We start from the raw sequence: 18,226 nt of genomic DNA, 5'->3' as shown, positions 1-18,226 counted from the left end.
AAGTCGGACTGTGTATGACTCGAAAAGATAAGTTACACCAGGTAATTTGAATTGGTCAAGGAATGCATTAATGCCAGTGACTACATGAATGAATGTTGGTAAAAAAAAATAAAAAAAACACCTCAAAATAAAGACAAAGAAAGGGTGTGTTACGCACCAAGTTGAGGCTGCTGAAGTTTAGTCGCACTGTGAAGACTACGAGAATGGCGTGCTATTGGTCAGTGAAAAGCCTCTCCCCTGACAGTAAATACGTGTATAAATGAGACCAGCGTGCCTTGGATTGGCGCAGACTCTGGACTACTCAGCGGCTGCAGAAGCACTCCACATCTGCCTTCATCGAAGTGAGAGGCGAACCCAGACACCATTTACAAAAGAAATCAACAGGTAATACATTAGATCAAAATTTAAATGCTCGTTCTGAGGTTTCATCGGTTTAATCCTGTTAACTATATATTCAACTATCGTTTCACTGGTAGGTGAGAGGAACTTTCACGTATAAACTGTTCAATTTAGAGCAAAAGTTGAACATTAAAACCTTTTTCATCTCGACGAGTGATACTGTTGCAAATACATTTGGAAGTATGTTGCACGTAACGGTACAATACATCAGGGTTTCATTTTACACCAAGAGATTTTAAGTCATTGGCACAGTTGTTGTATTATGTAATAGCTTCCTTTTGACGTAAATAGCGGTTCTGTAGAAACTTTCTTAACCTGCGGAATGAAGGGAGCATGTTTGTACTGGTCCATATCACTGATAATTATCTGTATGTTGTCTGTGTGGTCTTTAATGCCTTGTGTTTAGTTGATTATTTGTTCCGACCGCTCCACGTAAATCAGTTGACATATTTGTCTTAAGCCAACTTTAAACCTACTCATAGCTATTGTGATCTGTCCTTTATACCAACCATTCATTCTCTAATGTATAGGCTACTGGTTATCAAACTGATATTTTTTCACTTTCTGTTAGTTTGGAGGTGGAGCGCAGTGGTTACAGAACAGAAATCCGGCAGAAAAAAAAGCGACCTAGTGGCTTTTTTTTTAACACTGCACACGCATGTAAGCACACGACTCGGCGATGAGTCATAGCCAGACCACGCAAATGTTTGAAGATACTTTCAGAATGCACTCCAGACACGCACAACCGTTGAGCTAAATGGTTTCATGTGGAAAACGCTGCGGGTTTATAGCCTAGTAGGAAAATGAAGTAGTCCTTTTTTGGAGAGATGGCATTCTATGCCTGTAATATTCCCTTTTTAAAACCCACAAGTATCGACAAGGCCTACATTTGGTTGCATGTTGGATTTATTTTAAATATACCATTGATTAGACTTCAGGTTATATTTCTTAGATTAGTTAGACTGTAGAAAATCCAGTCTTGACACTGCAGGAAGAAAAATGTCAGAGTGAGCAGAAGCCATCTGATTTGGTGCCATTGGGAAAGCCCTTTTGAGAAAACCATACACTCACACCCCCGTATACTCGCTTTTGTTGACCCACCCTTTATGGCATTGAATGGGCGAGGTTATTTACCGTGAGTAAACAGACACAGACACACAGACATATCACGGGGTATCTGCAAAGTGAATGCATTCATGATACACTTGGTAAACCAACCAATACTCGTCTTACTCTACTTTTATGAATGCTGACTTCATTGTAAGCGGATGAAATTTAGGTGAATATGGACTTTGTTCCATGTGTCACCTGTGAGCACTGTTTTCAGAGTAAATAAACACCTGCTCACCATTGGGTCCCACTGGGTATTTAGTTTCATAGTGAGCGCGTGTTCACTCCAAAGGGTTGACAGCCTGAGGAGAAGACCTTTACCATAAACAAGGTCAATTGCCATTTAATGACTGTAACTAGGATGTTGTCTGAGTAGACAGGTTAGATTTAGGGTATGTTTGTTAATCACAAACTAAATGAATGCCCTTTGTCCATTTATGACATATTTCACCAAGCAATCGAACAGGTACCTTTGCTCTACCACAGGTGAGAAAATCCATGATAAAAAAAAGAAACAGCAACCATTAGAAAACTGGGAATGAGTCTGAAAAGGGGCATTCAACCCTCTGTTTGAGACACCACTTAACAAATGCTAACCTTTTATAGACTGATATATACAAAAGTTTAGCATGTTCCTTTCTGTCCCTGTGTAGCAGATTGAAGAACCATGTTTTTTCAGTTTTTTCCCTGTCTAGCAGATTGAAGGACCATGGTTTTCCACAAAGAGTTCCAGACGGCGGGAAAAGAGCCTGGCCTGCAGGTGTGGCGTGTGGAGAAGATGGACCTGCAGCCTGTGCCGAAGCAGCTCTATGGAAACTTCTACACTGGGGACGCCTATATCCTTCTTTACACCACCTCCGCCCCCTCCTACTACATCCACATGTGGCTGGGTGAGTCTCTTTCTTTACACCACCTCCACCCCCTCCTACTACATCCACATGTGGCTGGGTGAGTCAAGGCTTAACACAGCCTCCGCCCCCTCCTACTACATCCACATGTGGCTGGGTGAGCCTCCTTCTTTACACCACCTCAGCCCCCTCCTACTACATCCACATGTGGCTGGGTGAGTCAAGGCTTAACACCACCTACTACATCCATCCTTCTATGCAGGAAGAGACAAAGGGCGCTGTTCCCCATCATATCTTCACCACAAGTTCCTGTTTGACAGTTGACATGCACCGTTCTGAAACTCACGAAGACGCTGTTCTCCTATTTATATATGACCACCACTGTGCAGGCTTTTCTTTCTTTTACTTTCTGTTCTTTTAAAATGATCATATTAGTGCCTATGTTTACATGTACATTTCACATAATGCTGTTATAAACACTCACACTCATCAATATATTTGTTAGACAGGTCGCAAAATTGCAGAAAGTAACTCCTAGGTACTGCTTCACACCCTATCAGTGAACAGCAGCCACATCCTAAAACTACAGTTCCTTACATTTTTGCTCAGAATGCGATATACAATCTTGTCTATTGTCACCAGAAACGTTATCATCCAAGATAACACACTTTCCTTTGGACGGAAAATGTCTTCTAATTTCACTTACTTCTTCCTTCTACTTCCTTTAGTAACCATTTTAGATATATTCTATTAACTATTTAAATGATTCCTGAAGATATCTGTAGGCCTTCTGGAATTAATATATACACTAGGTTTATGTTTTGGCACACCTTACAAAGATAAACCCCCCAACACAGACCCACACACACAAACACACACACACACACACACACACAGGCAACAACAACAACGCTCTCACTCACACGCACACACACACACACTCACACCTCAGCTCTTGTGTTGATGGTTGATGTTGGCGCCTTAGGTAACGAGTGCTCCCAGGATGAAAGTGGTGCTGCTGCCATCTTTGCCACCCAGCTGGATGACTTTCTGGGAGGTGGCCCAGTTCAGTTTCGGGAGGTCCAGAACAACGAGTCTCTTAGTTTCCTTGGTTATTTCAAGTCTGGAATCAAATACAAGGTTAGATATACCATTCTTAGTTGCCTCCGGTAACAGTATAAATCAAAATTATTTTCTTCAACATTCTTTGGCATATTGTTCAAAAGTGGTTGTTCACAATATTCAAGTGTAAAGGCTATTTGATTTAACCACCCAAAACAGTGGTAGTCCTTAAATGTTATTGTACAGACTATGTTTGCCTTTTGTATCTCTGCTCACAGCAATTAGTGTAAGACAAGTAATACAAAATATGTTTATTTTTCACTGAAAGGAGTAGGCCCACATAGTGGATTGTAGTTTATTTTTGAAAGAATGAAGGTACACATCATTTTTCAAATTATTATTTGCATGGTGCTAAAAGAACTGAAAGAAAGAAGTAAGAGGAAGTGGTTACAGTTTAACATTAAGTGGAACTCACAGCAAAAATTCCAGAGAAGGTGTCAACATTTGTATTATTTGATAAGTTATCAGTGCAAATAATACATTTTCTTCAAACCCAGGTATCGTAAAACTGAAGATGTCAGTACACATGTTATGCATTCTCTAAAACTGTTCTATTTCCGCAAGCTTGTGTAACTTAACGTGATGGCAACATAATTAAGGGCTTGATGTTGTGGCCTTCACCCAGTGGATTATTTCAGAACCATGTTAGGTCTTTTTGTATGAGAAGTGTCCCCTCCTCTTTGTCTCAGACAGGGAGTGTTCTATCCATAGGCTGTTACCGTGGTGAGTTCGAAATGGTGGCGCAGTTGAGGTCGAGCACATCTGTGTTACATTTCTGCTAATTAGATATAAATTTGGCAAGTAGGGAAAAGCTTCTGGGTAGGAAAGCACTGGAGTGAGGCAGGTACTGTGGCTCATTCTGGGGAATAGGATTCTGTTTTCCCAGTGTGACAACGCAGCTTTTTCCCATTTAGTGAGTGGAGTCAGCGCCATCTTTCCATTATGTTGTGACTGCTTTGTGCAGTAGTGGGGAAATATCACAGTAACACGCGAACAGCAAAGTAATCTCCTGAGGGGACACACTGCTAACCTTGACAGCTCTTGTGTTTGTGTTTGTGTGTGTGTGAGAGAGAGATATGGAGAGAGAGAGAGAGATAGAGAGAGTGCGTATCTAGACTTGCACAGATAGAGTAAACTGCTAACCACACCAAGGTTGTGCGGTCGGAACCCAGGAAGCACAAACTAATACAACTAGTCTCTACTGTGGCTGACGTTGGATAATAGCATCTGTCTTAAGAATACATGTAGTCTCAATAAGTCAACAGTCATTCCTCCATACTGATTGAGGGTCAAATGGTGTCGGCCTACTTGAGCTTAGCTGAGACCGTCACGTCTGGCCATGTTGTTGCTTTTTTCTCCCCTTGCAGAAAGGTGGGGTGGCGTCCGGTTTCCAGCATGTGGTGACCAACGACATGAACGTGAAACGCCTGCTGCACATCAAAGGCCGTCGGGCCATCAGGGCGTCCGAGGTCAACATGGCCTGGGCCAGCTTCAACCGCGGAGACTGCTTCATCATCGACCTGGGCAAGGTGAGGAAAACCTTTTCTGACCACAGCCTGTAGAATGGCAGTAAAAAACAGTGGAATAGACACAAGGCCCATTATTACATGTTTTACTGGTGCCAGCTTTCATAGGGTTACAGTCTTGTTCATGTTAAAGTAATGGAGGTCTGTTTGGACCTCACTGTTACCGTCACTGCAGTTTAAATAGAATAATAACCTTTGTTCCGCCTGTTGGTTAATGATGGGTGAAGGGGTAGACGATCAGTATACCTGGAAGTAATTATAATTAATGGTTGACCAGTCTCCTGACCAGAATGGAGAAATGAGAAACTTCCGTATTCACAGAAGTAGTATTAATGAATTATTGGCTGAATGATTTATCTATCAGTAAAGCATAGCAAATATATGTGTTAATAATTACAATGTTCGATGAGTATTGTAGCCCCTTCTGTGTCTAATATCACTCTTGTCTGGTGTGGGGTCTGCTAGGCATGTTCGTGTACTCGTGCAACCCATTTTCTTAGTGTGGACTTCATTTACCCTTTACCCTGTACCAGTAACCACTGTTTTAATGTCTGTTGCTCAGCGTGGTTCGGATGATTAGATTCTTCTGTTCCTCAAGACCCTTTTGGTATGAGTCATCCTATTTAGACTGTAGTGATAATCAAAATGAAGTCAAAAGAAATTGTAAGTTATGAAGTTATAAAGTTATGAACTATGGATCTGTGAGACCTAAGTAAGGCCGTCACTATCCTTGTCACTCGAAACACTCTGAGGTGTTCAAAGAAGGGGTCATGGGCGTGATGTTGTTTATGTATAAGGTCTCAAGAGCAGGAGGAACAAAGGTTATCATTCTATTAATACCGTAGTGACGGTCATCCTTTGGTCTCACAGCTCCATAGTTACATACATAACGTAGGATACATAATGTTGGATCACATTTACTCCCCCACCCCACATTTTGTTTGGTGGGAATTTAAGTGTCCGCTGTAATGTTTTCTACTTCCATGGTTATAACAGAATCACAGGCCTGATCAGAGACAAGACAAGTAGTTGAAGTGCTTGTCTGTAGTTGAATGTATTTCAGTGCTTTTGTAAATTAAACTGAAATGAAAATGTCCTGCTTAACCAGTGGTTAACCACCACTTTCTAAGCAGTTGGCCTGGGTTTGACACCAGTCAACGCAGGTTGTCTGTAAGTCACTTTGGATTAAAGCCTCACCTTGATTGCTAAATACCTCACCTTTATTTTTTAACAATTTTAACCCACAGGATATCTACCAGTGGTGCGGTAGCGAGTGCAACCGCTTTGAGCGTCTGAAAGCCTCTCAGGTGGCGATCGACATCCGTGACAACGAGCGGAATGGACGTGCAAAGCTGGAGATGGTGGAGGAAGGAGCAGAGCCGCAGGCCATCATTGATGTAAGCTTGTGTGAAAATGTGCTTGTTGCAGAACTGGAGGAAATGGAATCATAAAGAATGTTTGCCTGCAGCACAAATACCCTAATAAGCAGAAGTCTAGCATTGCTCCTTTCATCTAGTAATGACAAGTGCAGGAAGTTGCAAAACAATTTTGGAACGCAGCGGATGCCAAATTGTAAATGGCAATAAAAGGTTTCAGCTTTTAACAGTGCCCCCCAGTGATCAAATGAGGCAACATTTTTGCACCACATCAGGAAGGGGTCCTGAGCGCCAAACCGGCGCTACTGTCAAATGGGTTGGTCCAAAGGAGGTTACTCAGCCATAGGTGTGGTTTGGGCGTAATATGCAATAAACCAATCAGAGCGTCATCTCACATTCCCTTTAAGAGCGAGGAGCGCATATTCCATAGCGGCTTGTTATTATAATGGCGGAATTACCTGGAGGAAGACCGTGAGGCCACCAGAACGTGTGTTACCAGAAACAATCACGCCAATATTTTCCCATGCTTGTTTGGAGAAATGTTTCTTTGTATTTTTTCAGTTACTAGCATTCGTTTTTTGGTGGCAACATATTTGAAATCAAAGTCACAAAAACCTATTTCCGATGTTTTGGGTTCAACCTCACTGAATCACTAGGTTATGTATGCATGGTAATAATATTGCACCCATCGGCACATGCAGTTCAACCTCACGTCTTCTAAAGTCCTCTAATATATCCACATTTATGTCATTGACACATCCATGATTCATGGCAATGTTGTGGAAAACACTGGGGGGGCACGTATGTGAATATGGGTGCAGTCTACAGCGCCAAGGACGCCAGGGAACCCATACTTCTCCCAGAACGCCTGCTTAGCCCTCTCTTGGCTGTCGGGTGTTACGGGAAATTTTATGAATTCCCCAGCATGTCGGACTAGACCTGACGTAACTGCATGTATAGCCGAACTTATTGCAGACTGTGATAGGGACAGTGTGCGTCTGTCCCCAGCTCATCTGCCAGGAGATGGCAGACATCTGAACCGCCATTACAATTAACCTGAATCATGTGGGTCAATGTGTACGCTAGATGTATGCCTATTTTTAAAATATCTTGGAGACGAGAGAAGTATAGCCTACTGTGCAGCCAAGCACACGTCCTTAAAATAGCGTCTGAATACGCGCTACAGACTCTACACAATGCGCCTCTGACATTAGACTAGCTTTTTTCTGGTCAAAGGCGCAGTGTTGTTTTGAAACTGCAAAATACCACTTGCACCTGAAAAACGCCTTCTCTGTTCCGCCCCGCCCATGTTGGCGCGAGTTAATTTCGACGCGCGCCTCTGGAGGGAAAATCCCGCTGTGCGCCGGGTGCAAGATAGGAATGATACATGCGTCGGTGACAATGTCAATTGCGCTGGGTGCAAGATAGGGCCCATAATCTTTTTGTCAGCATCATGAATTGCAATACAAAGACAATGGAGGGATGGACAGATCATTTACCTTAAATGCTTGCTGTATCATATTTCATACTTGATAAATTTACCTGAAATATGTATCATATTTGCTACATACATTTTCAACAAGATTTTACTACAAAATAAACCTTTAAAAAAGATTTCCCTGCCACGTAACTTAGTTAGTTACTTCATGAAGGCAAACATTTCATTGCTGAATCCTACCTTTACAATATTTACAAATGGACTAGTGAATTAGTTCTAAATTGTGTACTAGGACAAACCCTGCAATATATTGCCAAGCTGTTGGGTTTGATTTGTGAGGCACAGCATTGTCTCATCATGGTAAACCATCAGCCTCTTATCATAGGGAATACTCCTGTTTATTTTCAGGCACTTGGGCCCAAACCCAATATTTCCGCAGGAACTCCCGATGATGAGAATGTCGACAGAGCCAACAAGAAGAAGGGTGTTCTCTATATGGTATGACTATGAACTTTTTTTTCTAGCATGTATCCCATACTAATTTGGGGTAACTGCCCAATATTAATTGATGTGTAAGTGCTGTTTTATATGTCTTTATATGAAGAAGGATATTCTCTACATGGTATGAATGTGCACTTTTTCGTAACATGTATCCCATACTATTTAGGGAATCCGATATTTACTCTATATTATTTTCTATATATACTGGCTGTTGTTTTTATACTTTTATATGCATATTATATACTAGTGTATCAATTGATGGTTGTTTAATGGTTCTGTGCTGTAGATCTCTGATGCCGCAGGCCCCATGAAAACATCTCTGGTGGCCCAGGCAAGCCCCTTCAAACAGGAAATGCTCTCACCCAGCGAGTGCTACATTCTGGACAATGGTGTGGACAACAAGATCTTCGTGTGGAAAGGTAAGGGAGAGGTAGATAACTCACTGTTTTGGTAGGCTACTCTTAATGAATCTCACCTAACTTGAACTATTTCAGCTGATGTTAGAATCGATTTAGATTAAACTGTTACGTAGTTATTTCAAGCACTTTATTTGAGACTCACAAATCACTTTGTCAATATGTAATTGAATGTTGTATGTTTGTTGTATGTTTGAGGGTTTGTATGTATGTCTGTTTTTTTTGCAAGCACTGCTTTGTTATCGCCTGCAAGTGACACGTCAAAACCGAATTTAATCGCTTCCTTGTTTCTGAATATAACTGATTCTAAAGAACTGATATGTAACCTTTAAGACGTCTGTATGTATTTTGACCTACCTTCGTAGGGCCAACTGCAAGTACTGCTGAGAGAAAGGCTGCTATGAAGGCTGCTGAGCAGTTCATCAAAGAGAAGAACTACTCAAAGAACACCCAGGTACAGCACACACCTACAATTTCATTAAAACATTTTAACCAATATTATTGTGATAAAATATCAGTTTGGAGGTCATCTATTTTTCCCAGATTATTTATCATAGTTATGATGATAGTTAGAAAGTAGATCTCTTAAATTCAATCTTGCTTCTGGATTTTGTGTGTGTGTGTGTGTGTGTGTGTGTGTGTGTGTGTGTGTGTGTGTGTGTGTGTGTGTGTGTGTGTGTGTGTGTGTGTGTGTGTGTGTGTGTGTGTGTGTGTGTGTGATTGTGTGTGTGTGTGTGTGTGTGTGTGTAGATCCAAGTGATGACGGCTGGTGGAGAGACAACTCTGTTCAAGCAGTTCTTCTCCAACTGGAAGGACAAAGACCAGACCACTGGCCCTAGCAAGGCCTACACTATTGGGCGCATTGCTCACATCGAGCAGATCCCCTTCGACACCACCTCCCTCCACTCCAACAAAGCCATGTCAGCTCAGCACGGCATGGTGGATGATGGCACTGGGAAGGTCCAGGTATAAATGACCACAGACACTTAGGGCCTGATTTACTAACATTGCGACCGCTTAATCTGCGCATTTGCCAAACCGCATATAGCGCACGGTATTTTGCATCCTATTTATCAAACAAGAACGTCGTCTTGTCATTAGCGCCTAACCCCGCCCATTAGTGTTAAAAGCGACCCGCTAAACTAGGGTAGACATACCCTACGCTTTCCTGCCACCATGGATGATGAGTTAAAATTTGAATTAGAGCTTTTGGTTGACGAGGTTAAAGCAAACTAAATATAAATATAGAATCTCATAAATATTTTTCCGTTTAGCCCTCCCGTCCACATTAAAAGTTGTGATCACTTTAAGTTCATGACTGTCCGTTATTGGTGTGCTGATTTTGGGAAATTAAACTTTTCAATGAACATTGAGTTTCGGGGTTTCTATGGCTACCCCTCAGTGTGCCTGTGCAGATTCATATTAACGAGTTTATGTTCACAAGTTCATATTTACACAAATTAACATGAGTTTATCACACACAGGCAACTGCAAACTGTTAAGATGGTTCCCTAAGCTAGAGATAGCTAGGATAGTTAATAGTCAGGTTAACTGCCCATAGCATCCCGTTTAATAGTCTGGTAGGAATACACAACACCCCTTACTTTAAAACGGTGTATTCCAACACTGAAAACTATGCTTTTCAAAAACGCTGCCCTCGGCGGATAAATTTGATAACTGGACTTGTAGTGTGGACAGGGCAGGGGAAACTGAAGTTCAGACGTTCGGTTGCCTTGGCACTTATTTAGGTTATAACGTCAAATTAAACATGGAAGGTATGCTGAATATGCTGCTCTGGCTCTACAATTTGGAAATTGGAATAGTGTTAGTCGTGTGGAAAAAAATCTTTCTGCGCATTGTCTTTGTCTTCGCCTAGCTCTAATAACTGCTGCCATATCAAAGTTTTCAGACTCTATCAAAACGCGCTTCCTGGTTAAGACCTGCTTTAATGAGTCACATAATTATCCCGCAAATTTGAGACGCACTCTCGCCAGGCAGTTTAAGTAAATACCATGGAATACATAATTAGGCGCACTTAACGCCTCTCCTCCCACTTCTTTGCGGCACACACCCACTTTTCCTTATACCCTCCCATCAGCGGTAATCTGCGCTTCTACTCAAATGCGCCTCCTTTGTAAATACCATTTTATGTTTACACCGGCTATTTTACACCTGAAATGGGCGCAATCCTGTTAGTAAATCAGGCCCTTAGAGCCTATTGTTTTGCAAATCTCTACTCTGTACATTCCTGTTACTTAACTGATGTAGAGAGCTGTTAAAACACTCCGGTCATGGGTTCAGTTTCCCACACAGCACACAAACTGACCAACTGCATTTGCAGCTGCATACGGAATACTTTATGCTTTCCGTATAGTACTCCGTACAATAATGCTGTTTTTGGCTAAAATCATCTATCATGGAAATTCCCCTTAAATACCAACATTCAAAATAATTTCTAAACAAATGATTTCACCACCCCTATCCGATGGTGTGCAAACAGAGATGGGCAGTATTTCAATTACTTGTATTTGAAATACTAGTTTATTTACTTTTGAGTATTTTGTAATTTGTATGTTTGATAGGGCCGATAAAAAATCAAATGTAATTTGTAACAAAATACTTTAGAGTGGAGTAATTTTGTATTTAAAATACTCAAAATACTTTCTCCAGTGTTTAGGCTGAAGGAGATTTTTTTCTGTCGGATTCTACCACTAGACCATCTGATCTGCCTCTGAATGTCATTGTCGAATCAGGCATCAGTCAATTTGCCAAAAGTGGTGCTTCTTATGGCCCGCCCCTTTTTGGGCGAAAAGGAAATTACCCCAGATCTCTCTCATTGACTCTCATGTTAAATCCATATTTTTTTCACAAAACAGGGCTCAGGTCGAAAACTTAGATAGCTGTCTTGATCCTTGTCAATTTATCTTCATTAGTACACAGACTAAAAGGAGGTTCTTTCAAAGAGCGAATCGAGTTGTTGCACTGAACGTTCGCCATCTTGACAGAATGTGACTTGATCAAAGCCGTATGATGTCTTTATACGCAATTACGTATGACGAAAGCATGGTGGGGATAGCCCTCCCGGAAGTCATAAATTGCAATGAGAGCCCTGTTTTGAGAAAACATGAAAGTCACACAGCTGCTGCCTGCAAAAATATATATTATATGGGCCATTCTACCGAATTGGTGCAAAGTCAGGTCGGAAATATTTTGATTTTTTTTATGTTTTATTCCCAGAACTTTGTCCGTATGTATATTGTACCATATCTAAAGTACACTTATCTAGTAAAAGAACAGTCAATTTTTATATTGTATTTTCAGAATGTGTTGGAATGTTTTTCCTCTTCCAAAAATTGTCACTACCGAAACATCACATTTACTATAGTAAAAAAGTATTATTATTGACCTGTTCAGATTGTGTTTCCTTCCCTTCTCTGAAGAGTATTTTTACAAATATTTCTTGAAGGTTTTTACAATGAAATCCATAAAAATTAATTTTTTACCAAATTTTCAAATTCAATTTATACAATTCATCAAAATCTAAGTGCAATATTTCTTTGTACAATGCAAAATACTGATCATATTGACTCCAGAGTTGTTCATTGATGAAATTGAACATACATTAATCCAATCAGTATCATAACAATTTAGTTGATTACTCAATATACTTAATTTTTCACAAAACATCCTGTGTTTCGGTAGTGCTGCACTGTTTCGGTAGTGACATCCAGTGTTTCGGTAGTGACTGCACTGTTGGATGGATGTTCATTTCTCTCCCAAAATCTTCCAAAAGGTGCTCTGGGCCGCCCTTTAGTCCACACAACACATTTATTTAAAAATTATGGGATTGAACTACTTACCATTTCATTTTGTCACTACTGAAATCATCAGGTCACTACCATATGTTTCGGTAGTGACTGTTTCGGTAGTGACAATTCTAGCTAACTTTAAGCATAAATAAAGAATTCTAACAAGCACACGGCATGCAAACACATCTTTGAAGAGGTGAACACACATACAAACATAAGATTTTCCATGAAACCCCAAAAGGTTTACTTAATTGAAGAAAACATGCGTTTCGGTAGTGACAATTCTTAAGGTTACACGTCGATTTTCAGACTTTGGAACACATTTATATAAAAACTATGGGATTTAGCTACATACCATTCAACCATGAGGGTCAGAGATGCAGTGTCACTGCATGGTCAAAAATGCAGAGTCGTGGCTAAAACACAGGCTCAGCCAATGGACTAAAACTCTTGTGTTTCGGTAGTGACATGAAAACTAGGGACATGATTTTTTGAGTATAGAAAATTGATTTAAAAATTAAACCCACAATAAATCTAAATATTCCAAGTTCTGTTTCAACCCAATCATAAAGATCTTTGAAATGAAATCATTGAAAAAAATCTAAAAAAATTGAAAAGTGTTATTTAAAGGCATTGAAATTTAGATGTCAGGGTTGGGGACAGCTACTTCCCAATAGAAAGTACCCTATAAATGATGATTTTGTATATATTTAGCTTATCACTATCTCATGTAATGCATTGGGTTTATATAGACCATAACATTTTCTAATTAAATATCTATGCCTAAATACCTAATTGTTTTGTAAATAGTTTTTATTGTTGAGGGACTGCATATTACACGAATTCGGTAGAATGGCCCATATATATATATTATACAAAATCTATCCAATGTTTGGGAACCACTGCCTTACAACACTGACAAGGGGCGTCATAATAGCCTGCACCTGGGCCCGTGATAACTACGTTACGCCACTGAATAGCCCAAACCTGAATGTTCTGCTATACCAAATTGAGAGAGAACTGAAAATTCAGAAAAAGTTGTATTTTGTTTTCTGGCAACAGTGTTTTGTATTTTATTTTGATACATTTATTTGAAGGGTATTTTGTATTTTGTATCAAAATACATTTTGATGTATTTTTTGCCCATCTCTGTGTGCAAATAAGATTAAACTACAGATCTTAAAGATCAATGTTCTATAAACATTGGAGGGAAGACTCTGAGGCTTAAAAAAAGTAAAATCATAAACGTTGTGGTAGTCACAAACCCCCTTGTCAGCCATGTGCAACAACCTTATAATATCTGGTTATATGCATTCACATAAACATGACAATCAACAGTCATTAGTTTAATTTCATATTACATCTACAAATGTAATACAAAAATCATTTCATTTCAATATTATATATCAATATCATAACATTTACAAACACATACAGTATACAAAATATCACAGAAATAAACTCAGCCCTCTCATACAATGGAATGAATAAATGTCTCCTCCAGTGTGATGTCTCACATGTAGAGGTTCTGTTGGTTGTGCCTTAGATCTGGCGTGTGGAGGGAGGGGAGAAGGTTCCTGTGGAGCCCTCCAGCTATGGCGGGTTCTTCGGGGGAGACTGCTATCTGATCCTCTACTCCTACCGCTTGGGAGGACGGGAGCAGCACATCATCTACACCTGGTGAGGGTTGACCCAGACCAAAAAGGAGGCGCTATGATTTAAACGCAGGGTTTCTTCTGATGGATAATAGTAATAATAATAATAATAATGAATTGAATTTATAGTGTACTCTACATTGAACTGAATCTCAGAGTGCTAACCAAATTGTTAATTTTTTGTGGTCTAGAAATTATGTATATTTTAAATCCAAATCAAGTTCACTCTAGTTCATCAGGTGTAAGCGTGAATCCCTTGGAATCCTTCCTTACTTGTAGGCAAGGACTGAAGTGCACTCAGGATGAGCTGGCTGCCTCAGCCTTCATGACTGTCAAACTGGATGACTCCATGGGCGGGGCTCCTGTGCAGGTCAGTGTCATTTGACACGGATGACTTTTGATTGGGTCTTAAGGTTAGTGACTGGAGTAAATGATCAAGTTTGATAACATTTCTGTGAACTTTCGCAGGTGCGTGTCACTCAAGGCCAAGAGCCCGCCCACCTGATGAGCCTGTTCAAGAGCAAGCCAATGATCATCCACCTGGGCGGTACCTCCCGTAAGGGCGGCCAGAGCCGCGCTGGGAGCACCCGCCTCTTCCACATCCGCCAAAGCTCCACCCGTGCCACCCGTGCAGTGGAGGTGAGTCTCCCCAAGTCTGGATCTCACCGGTGGGATTTATGACACTGCTGCTCTGTTGTGGCACACACACAGCTAATGGGAATCCTTAATAAATAAATAAATAAATACATACATACATACATACATACATACATACATACATACATACATACATACATACATACATACATACATTACATACATTACATACATACATACATATACATACTGTACATACATACATACATACATACATACATACATACATACATACATACATACGTGTACATACATACATACATACTGTACATACCATACATACTACATACATACATATACATACATACATACGTATACATACAAATATACGCACATATATATGAGCTTAAAGATGTAGGCATCTTTCTCCTCTTTCGGTAGTGACATTAACTACCGGATCGTAGGTTTGTATTTCATTGGAAATTACTTGCATAAATCACATCTTTGTGTAAATTAAATGCACTTAGGCCAGATTTTTCCCTTTGTGTCTAAAAACCTGGAATTTCCCCAAACGTTTGGGGCATTTACTTTGACATGTCTTCCAGTCAGGATCACTGAATGAAAAAAACAGGCTTTCCCTGACTTTTTTTCTTATGACTCAGTGCTTCCTCGATCAACTTCGACTTTTTGTTTGTGTGTGTAGAGGAAAGATAAAAATAGGTACTGCATATGTCATGCCCTTCTTTCAAGTTCTCTCGCTCTCTCACTCTCTCTCTCACTCTCTCTATTTCCCTCTCGCTCTCTGTCTCTCTCTCTCTCCATTCCCCTCTGCCTGAAACCACCCAACTGCGCGCAGGTGGAGCCCTCTGCTGCCTCCCTGAACACCAACGACGTCTTCGTGCTGAAGACACCGGACTCCATGTTCCTGTGGAGGGGCGTGGGGGCCACAGAGGAAGAGATGGCCACTGCCAAATATGTCACCAGCTTCCTGGGAGGAAGCGCTACTGAGGTGGCGGAGGGCAAAGAGCCTGGTGGGTGGATCCTGAGAGACGCATCGGCAGATGGCTACTTATGGAATAAAACATAAGAGAAGGAAATGTTACTGTTGATTTATACGTTATTGACTAAACAACAAATATAAGATATTTAAGTCGTACTGAAATGACAGAAGATTGAGGCAAATGGACTTTAAACAGCAGTGTTTGACACAGACACAGTTGATGCGACAAAATAAGAATGGTGTCAGAATAAGTGGAATTAATATTATGTAACTGTCGATTGAATTATTAGACACAACTGTCAAAATTCAAGCAATAATAACATCGCACCATTAGCAGCACAATTCAGGCACTTTTTAGATCTCTTTTTTTGTCTCACAGCTTTCTGGAGAGATTCAAAATGCCATCACAATTAGTAACATGCATGCTTCCCAATTCAGCTGCGTTCTGGTCTGCCTTGGGAGGGAAGCGGGAGTATCAGACCTCTCGATCTCTTCAGAACACAGTGAAAACCCCACGCCTCTTCGGCTGCTCCAACAAGACGGGACGACTCATTGTGAGCTTTTGTTTGCATGCCCTTAATGTTTCTAATGATATATAAAAAAATCCTCTCCCAGCTTTACGAGTTTTTTTTTGTACTATTTCACCATCACAATTTGTGACTGTTTGCCATTTCTACCTATCCTCTTGACATCTGTCCCTTTCTCAGGCTGAGGAGGTTCCAGGAGACTTCAATCAGTCTGATTTGGCCACTGATGACGTGATGCTCCTGGACACCTGGGAGCAGGTGGGTTTATGTCCTTGTAGAAGTGCCAAAGCATTAATCTGCTGTGTTGTGTGCACAGCATGTTGAAATAAAATGTTTAATCTGAAGTTTATTCCAAATGGATTCTCAACCAAACTTGATATTCTACTCATTTTGTTTTCCTTTCCACAGATCTTCCTCTGGATTGGCAGCGAGGCCAATGAAGTGGAGAGAACTGGGTCGGCTAAAATCGGTGAATAATTATCCCTTTATTGCTTTAGTCACACTGTTTCATTTTCTCAGTGTAAATAAACATTAGCCTGGTGCTGTCATTCCTGGTTTATTTCATCTGGATGCCAGTTAGATGGGAAGAGCTGGAGCTACAAGGTTATTGGATCAACTCATCGTCCACACCGTGAACGTGCAGAGCATGACTGCTAGATTTTTACCACCAGAAGTTTATCCACATAACTTGTAAAAAAAATGATCTATATGCATCATCTTTGCCAAGTTCATGGATAACAGCTGATATTGTTTATGTATTGTATATTTAGTTTAAATTGAACTGAAAGTACCTCATCTTCATCCCCATCATCATCATCTAAAAAAAATAATATGAACCTAGAGAATATGAAATTATGACCTAATGGTAGCTTAAGCAGACATGTTCTTTTTGGTACTTAAATAGGTACACACCCCAGGGCACTGAGAGTGACAACATTGCTGTTTTCCCTTTCAGCCAAAGAGTATGTGGACTCTGATCCCGCCGGCCGGCACGGCACTCCCGTCGTCACCATCAAGCAGGGCGCAGAGCCTCCAACCTTCACCGGCTGGTTCCAAGCCTGGGACGCCAAAATGTGGGAGACAGACCCTCTGGAGCGCATCCGGGCTCGCTTCTAAAGCGCTTTAACCCTCACCACATTCCAGCACCTCCCGCATGGCCAAACCCCCACCCCACCCACTGGTGTTCGCTTCTAAAGTGATCTGAAGGCATTCAGCTGCAGCCTGGCCTTCAGTTTAAAAACAATGCCTCACACTTAAACTGTCCATGCAACAGCACTGCTTGAAACAGTTCTTCATACAATATACTATGTACTCTTGTTTTAACTTTGTTTTTTATATATATATTTGTTAGATCATGTGCTAAGTGCCAAAATCAGAACACATGAAGTATTAAATGTGGCCTTGTTCAATATTTTCAAAAAGAGTTTTAAAAGTATTTTTAGATTTTGTGCGTAATTGTATCTCACATTTTTTAAGATTCCAAAATGTAAACATGCCATGATGCTTAAATGCATCCAGTCAGTATATTCAGGATATGCAACATCACCCTTAGAGGTGATGTCAGGCCTTTATGCAGTTTATTGTCTTAATGTGCCTTGGAGTTTTTTTATGAAAATGTATCTGTTTTTTAAAACATTCACATACATGCAGCATTCCAGTAAATCTGTATGTTTGGAATAAAAACAAACTGTCTTTTGCTACAGGTGTGATTTGTTTTTGACTCACACTGTTAATCTGTGATGTAACTGTGAGCATATTTGCAGTGTCTCACGTGCTTTAGCTAGTGGTCTATCACAGCTGATCGTCAAAACAACCGGTCGAATAACAAAGCCTAAGGGAGTGACTAATGATATGGGCACTTTCATTGTATGCTTACGACCATGTCTCTCTGCCTCCCCCACT

General features: G+C 40.6%; 1 protein-coding gene across 4 annotated transcripts; it reads left to right on the top strand.

Moving 5' to 3' along the window:
- The first annotated feature begins 293 nt into the window (after positions 1-293).
- Positions 294-17,969, top strand: scinla (scinderin like a). 4 transcript variants are annotated; one of them, XM_080833483.1, is made up of 17 exons: positions 294-384; positions 2,189-2,399; positions 3,343-3,497; positions 4,847-5,008; positions 6,253-6,402; positions 8,228-8,317; positions 8,607-8,739; positions 9,102-9,190; positions 9,487-9,702; positions 14,092-14,225; positions 14,480-14,570; positions 14,669-14,839; positions 15,654-15,828; positions 16,236-16,351; positions 16,505-16,582; positions 16,733-16,793; positions 17,280-17,969. In XM_080833483.1, the coding sequence occupies exons 2-17, from the start codon at positions 2,219-2,221 to the stop codon at positions 17,438-17,440; spliced, it is 2,163 nt and encodes a 720-aa protein (XP_080689609.1). In that variant the 5' UTR covers positions 294-384; positions 2,189-2,218; the 3' UTR covers positions 17,441-17,969. The 4 variants fall into 4 exon arrangements, with proteins under 4 accessions (XP_080689609.1, XP_080689610.1, XP_080689611.1 ...); XM_080833484.1 differs by having other exon boundaries at positions 300-384; positions 2,208-2,399; XM_080833485.1 differs by lacking the exons at positions 294-384; positions 2,189-2,399 and adding an exon at positions 2,485-2,514.
- Positions 17,970-18,226: the final 257 nt, after the last annotated feature.

This window comes from Sprattus sprattus, assembly GCF_963457725.1.
Source record: "Sprattus sprattus genome assembly, chromosome: 2".
Classification (NCBI taxonomy): domain Eukaryota; kingdom Metazoa; phylum Chordata; class Actinopteri; order Clupeiformes; family Clupeidae; genus Sprattus; species Sprattus sprattus.
This window is presented reverse-complemented; position numbering and strand designations above follow the sequence as displayed.

What these genes read in the sequence shown, in the direction of transcription:
- scinla (XM_080833483.1), top strand. Translation starts at nt 2,219, where the DNA reads ATGGTTTTCCACAAAGAGTTCCAGACGGCGGGAAAAGAGCCTGGCCTG. An exon ending in GGCGGAGGGCAAAGAGCCTG is followed by an intron (nt 15,829 to 16,235) that starts GTGGGTGGATCC and finishes TTCCCAATTCAG; the next exon opens with CTGCGTTCTGGTCTGCCTTG. An exon ending in ACAAGACGGGACGACTCATT is followed by an intron (nt 16,352 to 16,504) that starts GTGAGCTTTTGT and finishes TCCCTTTCTCAG; the next exon opens with GCTGAGGAGGTTCCAGGAGA.